Source organism: Rhinatrema bivittatum, chromosome 7 (assembly GCF_901001135.1).
Source record: "Rhinatrema bivittatum chromosome 7, aRhiBiv1.1, whole genome shotgun sequence".
Lineage (NCBI taxonomy): Eukaryota > Metazoa > Chordata > Amphibia > Gymnophiona > Rhinatrematidae > Rhinatrema > Rhinatrema bivittatum.
Genome location: NC_042621.1, coordinates 186,198,105 through 186,210,512, shown reverse-complemented (window position 1 = coordinate 186,210,512; position 12,408 = coordinate 186,198,105). Strand labels below are relative to the sequence as shown.

Below are 12,408 nucleotides of genomic sequence, written 5' to 3'. Positions count from 1 at the left end.
TTATAGATTGTTTATCCGATCAGTTTGATGTATACTATACCGTTATATGTAACAATTTGTTCGATTGTAAACCGGGGTGAAGGCTAACTGCTAAACCTCGGTATAGAAAAACCTCGAAATAAATAAATAAATATACACATACCACCAAAAAGAATGGAGCAATGAATGCACATCCCTAGTGAATGCAGGGACTTGTAGTTTTGAGTTACCAATGAATGCCTTAAGAAAAGCAAAACTACAAATTTCTGCATGTAGATTGGTAAAACCAGGACTGGATCAACCTATCCAGAAAATCTGGAGACAGTTGGTAACCCTACTTAGATATCTTATTGCATTCTGTGTCCCTTCTCAAAAAATGTATTAGAAATTCAACATATCCCTTCACACAGAAAATTAGTGAACACCACAGTGCAATTAGAAGAGTAACAGCTGAGCTTGACTACATTAATGGGGATAAGAACACTTAGTCTGGGATCTTAGAGTGCATTCGTTGAATGTAATGTACCCTCTTCCTCAAGGAGTTAATTGAGATTTACTTTGGACACACAGAGAACAGAGTTGGATAAAAAATTGAACTATATGGAGCTTTTAGGTTCATGCAATGAACTTTACTTGCATGAGTTTTTATGATAGACAAATGAATTCTATGAATATATAGAAGTGTTCTGATTGGTTGTTGAGTGATCATGGGTTTATGTGCCAAAATTAAAAGGTATTTACTGCTACAGCATAATTGCACCTAAGCCTCTTGATACATCAGTAGAGAAATGTCAGCATATAGGTATCTATCATCTTATGAGAAATTAAAAACTCCTGATAAAATTAACTTGTCATATGCATCTAATTGCTGAGTTTTCAAAGACATTTCCATTCATGAAACACTATTTTATTCATGGAAATGGCAGTTATAAAATTACCCAAGGCTCAGTGCATGCAAAGTACATGCATAATCTGATTTTGTGTGTCTACACGCACAGGGAGAGGCGAGTCACACGCATATCTCCTAGCATTGGCACGCGTAGGGTGTTTAAAATCGATCAGAAAATGTGAGAAATGTCTTAGTAAATCAAGCTCTTAAATTGTAAGCCATCTGGAAACAGGGAAATATCTTTAGTACCTGAATGTAACTCACTTTGAGCTATCAGTGAGAAGGCCTCAGTTAAATTACTAAAATAAAAAGAAAATAAATATCAGTGGGTGTCTGGATCAAACAATCATAGGCAGTATGGGAACTCTCAGTCCACAAGCAGTGATCTTGAGGAATTCAGAGATGCTCAGTAGTTAGTGGTAATCTAATACTTGCAGGAAGATCCAGTTAGGAAGAATCAGGAACCAGGATGCCAGCAGGAAGGTCCAGTGGAAGGCAGGAGTCAAGAACTAGGCCAGGAAACCCAACAGCAAGGAATCAGAAATCAGGAAGCAAAACCAAAAACTAGAAGCAGGAAATCATCCCAGGATGCTGCTGTTCCTGCATAGGTTCTTCTGTGAAGGGTGGCGTTATATACTGTTTTTCTTTATTGCTCCACCCATTTCTGATCCAATCCATGTCCTATATAAGTTTGTTTTAGTTCTTTCTCTAGAGATCATGCACTTGTCTGGGACTCTGCCTCCCTGGTGTCTCTACAATTCTCTCCTTGTTCCTCTATTTCTGGATCACCAGTGCAAAATCCAATACTTCCAACAGTGGGAGACCCTGAGGGGTGGAGATATTCCTATGTGGCAAGACACAGAATCTATATGCTGTATCTAAAAATGAATAGACTGATGGAGGCCTTGGATAGTCCCGCTACTGGTAGACACTGATTTAGATTACTAACGATCGGGCCAATACAGAAAAAAGTGAGGGAGAGCCGGCGAGTGCAAGCTCTCCCGACGTGCGCAGGCCACTCTCCTGTGCACGTGATTTAGTATCAGCCCACATGCAAATGAGGGCCCGCGGTAAAAAGAGGCGCTAGGGTCATGCTAGTGTCCCTAGCGCCTCCTTTTTGACAGGAGCGGCAGCTGTCAGCGGGTTTGACAGCCGACGCTCAATTTTACCGGCGTCGGTTCTCGAACCCGCTGACAGCCACGGGTTCGGAAAACGGACGCCGACATAATTGAGCGTCCATCTTCCAACCCGCAGGCCACAGGAAGATTTTTAATTTTGGGGGCCTCCGACTTAATATCGCTATGATATTAAGTCGGAGGGTGTACAGAAAAGCAGATTTTTCTGCTTCTCTGTACACTTCCCCGGTGCTGGCCGAAATTAAAATGTGCGGCTTGGCTCCACATTTTACTTTCTGAATCGCGTGGGAATAACTAATAGGCCCATCCACATGCATTTGCATGTTGCAGGCGCTATTAGTTTTGGGGGGGTTGGCCGCACGTTTTCAACACACTATTACCCCTTACTGTATAAGGGGTAAAAATAGCGCGTTGAAAATGCGTGGCTAAACGCGGGCTAACAGTGCGCGCCATCGGAGTGCACTTTACCGTATCAGCCTGAATGGAATTTACAGCACAGTGATTATGTACCTTTGTTTTTCTGGTGTGCAGCATCTGAAAAGAAGAATCGAACAAACAAAAGTCCATCATCCCAGACACAGCAGGGAAAGACCAACCCATTCTTATCCTCAGCAATGAGACTGATGCAAGGCAGACATACAAAGGAAACAGAATGTAAAGCAAAGGTAACTCATATTTTTCATATACTATTCCTTGTAGTTTTCTGAAACATGGCATTATTTTGAAGGACTAATAGATTTTTCTTTGAATGCTGCACTATATAATATCAGTAGCTGAAATCCCATATAAGACACATCAGCCATAATAATAATACTTGATCTGATTTAGAAAAATATATGAACTGTTGTTAACTCAGCACATGAATGTTGGCAAGAAAAGCCATCTATTGACAAAATAATACAAAAAAATAATAAAATCAAAATTTTAATACCTTCAGATTAGAACTAGCACCCATCTCCTTGGAGGAGGAAACTGCCTTTGCCCACAAAAGACTGAACCAGCCAATCAAATTAGGTGATCCATTCACTAGCTTGTAACAACCCTTTATGTGAAAAAATGTGAAAAGGAGATTGTAATCCTGAATCGGGCCTATTCGCTGAAGTGAGGGGAATGGCTGTGTTTAGAAGAAAGGAAATGGTGGCCAGAAAAGAGGATAGCAACAATTTTTTAAATCAGCCACAATTCTGTAAAAGTTTTTCATGTTTACAGTGCTAATGGTAGACATTTTGGGATTGATTCAGTATTCTTATGAGTTGAAAAGATTTCTGGCAAAAAAAAAAACCCCAACCCTGTTCATTTTCTCAGTCAAATACATTTTGGCGGCAATTTCAAACTGTCTGGATTGGGACAAAATCTGCTGGTTCCTTTTTCTTCTGACTTTGCTCTAATTTTCAGAGATAAAGTAAGCACATGAGTTCACTTTGAAACTTTCTGTCAGTACGAAGTACCTGCTGACTTTTATTCTTTCTTTCTGTGTGGTTACTTTTCCTTAAAATGTAGCATATATAGATTTGAAAATGTAATCTATGTTATGCTATTTTCCTCTCTCAACCTAAACATATTGCAGGAAGGCCTTCTATAATTGCGGCAAAAATGACACACCTTGCAGATCAATGCTCAGTCCTAATGAGGGGTGATCATTTTCAGATAACCAGTCTATGCTGGTAAATTTTAGTTAACCAGTTAAATGACTTTGAAAATTATCCTCATAATTGTTTCCTATGTTTGAATAAAACTGTAGAGCAGTCCTATGCAGTTAGGAAAACAAACAAACCTCATTTATGTGAGTTTAATGCTCACCATATTTTTTATGGTAAGTAATACATTATCAGCTTCACTGCATGAAGTTTGTTACCCCTTTTCGGACACACAAAGGGGCGGATTTTAAAAGAGTTACGCGCGTAACTTTTTAAAAAGTCTCCTGCGCGCGCCAAGCCCTGGGACACGCGTATGTCGCAGGGCTTGAAAAAATGGGTGGGGCGGGGCCGTCGCCTCCAGGCACAGCAGCCATTTGCCGCTGTGCCCGGGATTGCGGCCGGCCGTCGCGCTCAACCTACGCCTCCCTGGAGGCAGGCGCAACTTAAAAATTAAAGGTAAGGGAAGCGTTAGGTAGGGCTGGGGGGCGGGTTAGGTAGGAGAAGGGAGGGGAAGATGGGGGGGCGGAAGGAAAGTTCCCTCCGAGGCCGCTCCGATTTCGGGAACGGAGGAAGGCTGCGCGGCTCGGCGCGCGCAAGTTGCACAATTGTACACCCCCTTGCGTGCGCCGACCCTGGATTTTATAACGTGCGCGGCTGCGCGCGCATGTTATAAAATCGGGCGTAGATTTGTGCGCGCCAGGTTGCACGCACAAATCTACGCCCGCGCATAGTTTTTAAAATCTGGCCCAAAGTTGCTTTGCAGATATAAGCAACATCTGGAATCAGTCAGTGGACTTGCATGGAGCACTGGAGCATACTTACCTTATGATGTCAGTGAAACTATGGGTAAGCAGCTGAAAATGCTTACCCATATTTTAATCAGTTCCTACCATCATTTAAATATACCCCAAATTATTTATATATCCTTGCTTATGAGGGGAAAAATCAGCAAGACACATGGAAAACATTCATTAGAAGTGTGCCTGGGAACATTTTGTTTATTTTGTTATTCTTGGGTTTTTTTTTTCTTTTTTGGCTGCATACTTAAATTTCATTTTGGTTCATTTTGTTGCTTATTCATTAAATGCATTTTTACATGCATATTGTTTTGCACATGCGCATGATTTGTGCACCTAAACAAAGTATGATTTATACACATAAACAAAATAAATGCTCATATCTATATTTTATCAGCTTAAAAAAAATGCCAGTGCCTTAGAAAGGCATAAGCTAGAAAAGTGTAAGTTGCCAGAGCCTTAGATAGGTATTAACAGCTGTTCTCATGTAAGGCCAGTATATATATCACAAAACAAAATAAACCCATGTTTTCCATGTCTGCACTTTTCCTTTTGCATAATTGATGAGTAGCTCTCCTGCTCAGAAAGGCAAACAATAGACACTTTAGATGGCAAATGCCATCTTTCCTTGAAATAAAGTAATCCATGCTTAATCCCCGCCCACATCTGTAAAAGTTTTACAGAGCGAGCTAGAACAGAAATGGTGGGAGCAGTGAGAAATGCAGCCTCATATACCCCACACATGGGATCCATCTCTGTCGCACCTACCTCACTTAAACCCGCTCAGGGCATCTCGAGCAGTCTTATATTCCTTCAGGGTGCATTGCCTTCATATATACTAGGGATGTGAATCGTGTCCTCGATCGTCTTAACGATCGATTTCGGCTGGGAGGGGGAGGGAATCGTATTGTTGCCGTTTGGGGGGGTAAAATATCGTGAAAAATCGTTAAAAATCGTTAAAAATCGAAAAATCGAAAAATCGAAAAACCGGCACATTAAAACCCCCTAAAACCCACCCCCGACCCTTTAAATTAAATCCCCCACCCTCCCGAACCCCCCCCCAAATAACTTAAATAACCTGTGGGTCCAGCGGCGGTCCGGAACGGCAGCGGTCCGGAACGGGCTCCTGCTCCTGAATCTTGTCGTCTTCAGCCGGCGCCATTTTCCAAAATGGCGCCGAAAAATGGCGGCGGCCATAGACGAAAAAGATTGGACGGCAGGAGGTCCTTCCGGACCCCCGCTGGACTTTTGGCAAGTCTCGTGGGGGTCAGGAGGCCCCCCACAAGCTGGCCAAAAGTTCCTGGAGGTCCAGCGGGGGTCAGGGAGCGATTTCCCGCCGCGAATCGTTTTCGTACGGAAAATGGCACCGGCAGGAGATCGACTGCAGGAGGTCGTTCAGCGAGGCGCCGGAACCCTCGCTGAACGACCTCCTGCAGTCGATCTCCTGCCGGCGCCATTTTCCGTACGAAAACGATTCGTGGCGGGAAATCGCTCCCTGACCCCCGCTGGACCTCCAGGAACTTTTGGCCAGCTTGTGGGGGGCCTCCTGACCCCCACGAGACTTGCCAAAAGTCCAGCGGGGGTCCGGAAGGACCTCCTGCCGTCCAATCTTTTTCGTCTATGGCCGCCGCCATTTTTCGGCGCCATTTTGGAAAATGGCGCCGGCTGAAGACGACAAGATTCAGGAGCAGGAGCCCGTTCCGGACCGCTGCCGTTCCGGACCGCCGCTGGACCCGCAGGTTATTTAAGTTATTTGGGGGGGGGTTCGGGAGGGTGGGGGATTTAATTTAAAGGGTCGGGGGTGGGTTTTAGGGGGTTTTAGTGTGCCGGCTCACGATTCTAACGATTTATAACGATAAATCGTTAGAATCTGTATTGTATTGTGTTCCATAACGGTTTAAGACAATATTAAAATTATCGGACGATAATTTTAATCGTCCTAAAACGATTCACATCCCTAATATATACCACTCATAACATGAGTCAGTTTGGTTATAAACCAGATTCTGGAAGTGAGCAATCTGATTGATCTTACTACCCACTTCTCCTACTCTTGAAAGGTAAGCAGCACATATTAAGACAGGTAGGCAGCAATGGCATGTAGAAAGGAATTTGGAGATTGAAGTCACTGCCATTATTCACTCTTTCTGTCCCATTTATACGGGCAATTATTTACTAGAACTTTGCAATATATCAGAGGATGTGTTTCAGCTGTGCAAACTTTCCTTTCATGAGATGGTCTCTCTAATTGGGTTTGCAGTACGGCCTTCCTACATTCACTGCACACTGTAAAAAAATTCTGTTCATTGCCTGACTGAACAGCCCAAATTGCCACACCACCAGTCTGTGTGCCAGCCAAGTTCCCCATTCCTCCAGCTTGTCTTAATGACCTTTTGCTAAGAGCCTGGTGAAATGACAGAGAAGGTCCTTCTTCAGACACTGGTAAGATGAAATCTTGTTTATGAAAAAAAAAAAATAAATCTGTGAACTTTTAGGTAATTGTGTGTTGTCGATGTGTCCAATGTGCAATGGGAGCAGTAATAGGGACTTTATACTTTTCGCACTCTTTTGCTAGACTGCCAACTTACATAAGTCCCTTATAACTTTTTGTCGTTCAGATAAACCAGGAAGCAGCAAAGACCATTTTCCTGGGTCAGGGCCAGAGCAGAACACTATCCCACCTAAGTACATCTAGGGGGGTGGAGTTTGAGGAATGATGGAGGGCTTCGAAAGTTACCACTGTTTTGGAGGTAAGCCATAATGTGAGACATTCTCTCACCCTGTGAATATTTTTCTTTCAGTTTGTCTCATATTTTTATGTAGAGGCTTGTAAGTGACTGAAGATGTGTTTTCATGTGGTGTTTGTCTGTCTAGCTTACTGGTGTGGTAAGTGGTATTTAGTCGGGGGTGGGGGGTGGGGGTGGGGGTGGCAACGACACCGTGCACCACAGTCTGGTTTTATATAAATTGTATGGCAACTATTTGTATTTTTGTCCTTTGTGATTGTGTGTGTGTGTGTGTGTTCATCTGCATGCTGTCATCCTTTATATTATGTTTTTAGGTGCAGGTCGCTTCTACATTCAAATGAAAGCCACACACTGTTTGCAGAGTGAGTGTTTTTCTAAAATTGTTACAAACTAGCCCTCAAGTCTGTACGTCTGGAACAAGCTTACTGAAGTCTTTTTGAGGCCAGATCCCACTCTTCACAGATAAAGGTACTGGCATGCTAAGGGCTCTCTATGCAAAAACCACTGTGCACACCTTAGAAACATAGAAATGATGGCAGAAAAGGACCATCCAGTATGTCCAGCAAGCTTACGGTAGTATCTGCTGCGCCATGCAGGTTATCCCCAGGCTTATCAGTTTCCCACACTGTAAAAGTCATGGCCCTGGTTGGTTGCTTCTGAAAACAATTCCCTGTTACCTCTTACCATTGAAGCAGAGAGCAATGTTGGAGTTCATGAAAAGTATCAGGCTTATTGGTCAAGGGTAGTAACAGCCGCATATGCAAGTTACCACCATGCTTATTTGTTTCTCTAGACCGTAAAAGTTGGGGTCCTTGTTTGTTGCTGTCTGAATCCAATTCTCCTTTTCCTCTTTTCCCCTCTGTTGAAGCAGAGAGCAATGATGGAGTCGCATTGACAGTATGAAGGCTTATTGGTTAAGGGTAGTAACTACCACACCAGCAAGCTACCCCCATGCGTTCTTTTCTTCATTTCCATCCTTTTGCCTTTAGAGATCCACAGTGTTTATCTCATGCCCCTTCGAATTCTTTCACTGATTTTGTCTTCATCACCTCCTCCAGATCAGCATTCCAGGCATTCATCACCCTCTCCATTAAGAAATATTTCCTGACGTTAATCCTGAGTCATCCTCCTTGGAGTTTCATTTTGTGACCCCTGGTTTTACTGATTTCTTTCCATTGGAAAAGGTTTTTCAATTGTGCATCATTAAAACCTTTCAGGTATCTGAAGGTCTGTATTATATCTTCCCTGCACCTCCTCTCCTCCAGGGTATATATATTTAGATCCTGAAACCTCTCCTCATAAGTCATTTGATGGAGACCTGCACCATTTTGGTTGCCCTTCTCTGAACCACCTCCAATTCTGTCTCTGTCCCTCTTGAGATAAAGTCTCCAGATCTGAACACAGTACTCCAGGTGAGGCCTCACCAAGGACTTATACAAGGGGATTATCACTTCCTTTTTATTACTGGTTATTCCTCTCTCTATGCAGCCCAGCATTCTTCTGACTTTAGCTATTGCCTTGTCACATTGCTTCACCTTCTTCAGATCGCTAGACACTGTCATCCCCAAGATCCCTCTCTTGGTCCATGCAAAACATCCTTTCATCCCGCTTCATTTTCAGCTCTTTTGGATTACTGCACCCCAGATGCAGGACTCTGCACTTCTTGGCATTGAATCCTAGCTTCCATATCTTTCACCACTGTTCAAGCTTCCTTAAATCATGTTTCATCGTCTCAATTCCTTCTGGCATATCCACTCTGTTGCAGATCTTAGTATCATCTGCAAATAGACAAACTTTACCTTCTATCCCTTCCACAATGTCATTCAAAAAGATATTGAACAGAACCAGTCCTAACACTTATCCTTGTGGCACTCCACTTAACACTTTTATCTTTTCAGAGTAGATTCCATTTAGAATTACACGCTGTCTTCTATCCATCAACCAGTTTGTAATCCATGTCAGCGTTCATTCCCAAGCTTATCATTTTATTCACAAGCTTTCCTATGTGGGACTATATCAAAAGCTATGCTGAATTCCAAGTAGATCACATTGAGAGCTCTTCCTCAATCCAATTCTTTAGTCACCCAATCAAAAAAATCAATCAGATTTTCTGACAGGATATTCCCCTAGTCAATACATGCTGCCTTGGGATCAGCAATCCTCTTGACTGTAGATAGTTCACTATCCTTCAGCAGAGTCTCCATTCATTTTCCCACCACCGGGGTGAGGCTAACTGGCTTGTAGTTTCCAGCCTCCTCTCTGCTACTAGTCTTGTGAACTGGGATCACCATTGCTCTTCTCCAGTCACACAGCACCACTCCCGTTTTCATGGATCTATTGAACAGTTCATGCAGTGGACTAACCAGCACATCTCTGAGCTCCCTCAATATCCTGGGATGACCTCATCTGGCCCTATGGCCTTGTCCACTTTTAGTTGTCCTAGCTCTTCCCATATCAGAATTTGGAACTTTCAAATCAACGTATGAGGTTTGACAGGAAACCCATTTACTTAAGAACATAAGAACTTGGCAAACTGGGTCAGACCAAGAGTCCATCAAGCCCAGCATCCTGTTTCCAACAGTCGCCAATCCAGGCCATAAGAACCTGGCAAGTACCCAAAAACTAAGTCTTTTCCATGTTACCATTGCTAGTAATAGCAGTGGCTATTTTCTAAGTCAACTTAATTAATAGCAGGTAATGGACTTCTCCTCCAAGAACTTATCCAATCCTTTTTTAAACACAGCTATACTAACTGCACTAATCACATCCTCTGGCAACAAATTCCAGAGTTTAATTGTGCATTGAGTGAAAAAGAACTTTTTCTGATTAGTTTTAAATGTGCCACATGCTAACTGTTTATGGAGTGCCCCCTAGTCTTTCTATTATCTGAAAGAGTAAATAACCGATTCACATCTACCCGTTCTAGACCTCTCATGATTTTAAACACCTCTAACATATCTCCCCTCAGCCGTCTCTTCTCCAAGCTGAAAAGTCCTAACCACTTTAATCTTTCCTCACAGGGGAGCTGTTCCATTCCCTTTATCATTTTAGTCGCCCTTCTCTGTACCTTCTCCATCACAACTATATCTTTTTTGAGATGCGGCGACCAGAATTGTACACAATATTCAAGGTGCGGTCTCACCATGGAGCGATACAGAGGCATTATGACATTTTCCGTTTTGTTCACCATTCCCTTTCTAATAATTCCCAACATTCTGTATGCTTTTTTGACTGCCGCAGCACACACTGAACCGACGATTTCAGTGTGTTATCCACTATGATGCCTAGATCTCTTTCTTGGGTAGTATCACCTAATATGGAACCTAACATTTTGTAACTATAACATGGGTTATTTTTCCCTATATACATCACCTTGCACTTATCCACATTAAATTTCATCTGCCATTTCGATGCCCAATTTTCCAGTCTCACAAGGTCTTCCTGCAATTTATCACAATCTGCTTGTGATTTAACTACTCTGAACAAGTTTGTATCATCTGCAAATTTGACTACCTCAATCGTCGTATTTCTTTCCAGATCATTTATAAATATATTGAAAAGTAAGGGTCCCAATACAGATACCTGAGGCACTCCACTGCCCACTCCCTTCCATTGAGAAAATTGTCCTTTTAAGTCTACTCTCTGTTTCCTGTCTTTTAGCCAGTTTGTAATCCACGAAAGGACATCGCCATCTATCCCATGACTTTTTACTTTTCCTAGAAGCCTCTCATGAGGAACTTTGTCAAACGCCTTCTGAAAATCCAAGTACACTACATCTTCCGGTTCACCTTTATCCACATGTTTATTACTGATTCTGTTTAGGCCACAGCCCATTCTCAAGTTTGTATTGTTATTTAGCATACTTCTAGAGTTTCTTGTTGATACTCTAGTCTGTCTGGCTCCCTCTCCATATACCACTTGGCTACCAGATTGGCTCTTTTTTTAAATCTTTCTTGATTAGCTTTTGGGTGGAGCTAATGGGTAGAATTCAGGTCCTCCCTCTTTCCAGAGCTCCACCCTAGGGACCTTTTCAGCTTCTTGCATTAAACTTCTACTTTCTTTATTTTACCTTGATTATTTTTTCCTGGGGCCTAGTAGTGGAGGTCCTGCAAAAACTGTTAGTGATGTTGACCTTTTCTTCTTCTGCCTCATTTTCCATATATAATTATATATGACATGTACTCCATCATAATCCATATGCCAAATTGTTCCAAATCTGTCCTCATGATCCCACAGCTAGTTGGCTTTTTAGGATATGCACAATGAATATGCATGGATTAAATTTGCATATACTGGTTCTCCAATAACACATACATGTTATTTATGCTGGATATCCTGAAAACCTGTGTAACCCTTTTTTGGAGGATGGCATGTTTCCTAAGAGTACATAAAAGAATTTCTGTAACTGGGCTAGTTCCTCTGCCATAACCCAACTCTATCACCAAAGGGTGGATTCTTCTCTGTGGGAGCAGACTAACCTTCTGGGCCCAGACACTGGAAACATCTTCTGTGCGTGTGTTACCATTGCTCTTTCGGACAGGCACCTGGAAAAAACAGGACTCACTGGATGGGTTTTCAAATTGAAGTTTACTGATATTGATTGTATGAAAATCAATAAATGAAGTAAGAAAGTGTCCTAGTACAGCCCACTTGGTAGTGCGAGTTTAAGCTATGTAACCCTCTATGGAAGTGTCCCTTGATATTGGAGCTTGGAATTAGTGTTTCATCCATTTTGTGGTATGAAGATGTGTCCCAAGGGGCTGGGAAATCCTAACTGGGGCGGATGTCCCTTTGCTCACAGTACCTGGAGTCTAGAGGGCACTCCCGGGCTCCAACCTGCTCACGCCTGTGTCTTCAGGTGGAAACTCTGATTAGGGTCTCCAGATGTTGTTCTCCTCTTTCTTCTTAGTATCCTCTTCAAAAGAATTGTCTGGGGATTCTTCTGGAGGAAGAGCCTCTACTGGAACAGTTCTTAAGTCCAGCCCTGGATAAGGAAGGGGGGGGGGGGGGGTGGCAGAAAAATACTTCCTTCCCAAAGATGGTAAAACTCAATCTTGCCAAAATACTGGATCTTCCTTACAGGTCTCTGCAACCTCCTCTGGATGGAGCGAAGGGATATATAGATCCCTTCACCTCTGGCGAGAGGATCCCAGCCTCCCAGATGCTACAGGTTAAAACAGAAAAGCCCTAATTGTCTGAGCAAAAATAGAAAAAAACACACTT

At 42.7% G+C, this 12,408-nt stretch overlaps 1 protein-coding gene across 2 annotated transcripts in view; it reads left to right on the top strand.

The window, feature by feature from the left end:
* WDFY4 (WDFY family member 4) overlaps positions 1-12,408 on the top strand; it is a 746,928-nt gene that overhangs the window by 352,134 nt on the left and 382,386 nt on the right. For both annotated transcript variants that reach the window (XM_029609624.1, XM_029609625.1), the window contains one exon: positions 2,536-2,669. In XM_029609624.1, coding sequence (XP_029465484.1) covers positions 2,536-2,669 — 134 coding nt within the window. The remainder of the gene's footprint in view (positions 1-2,535; positions 2,670-12,408) is intronic.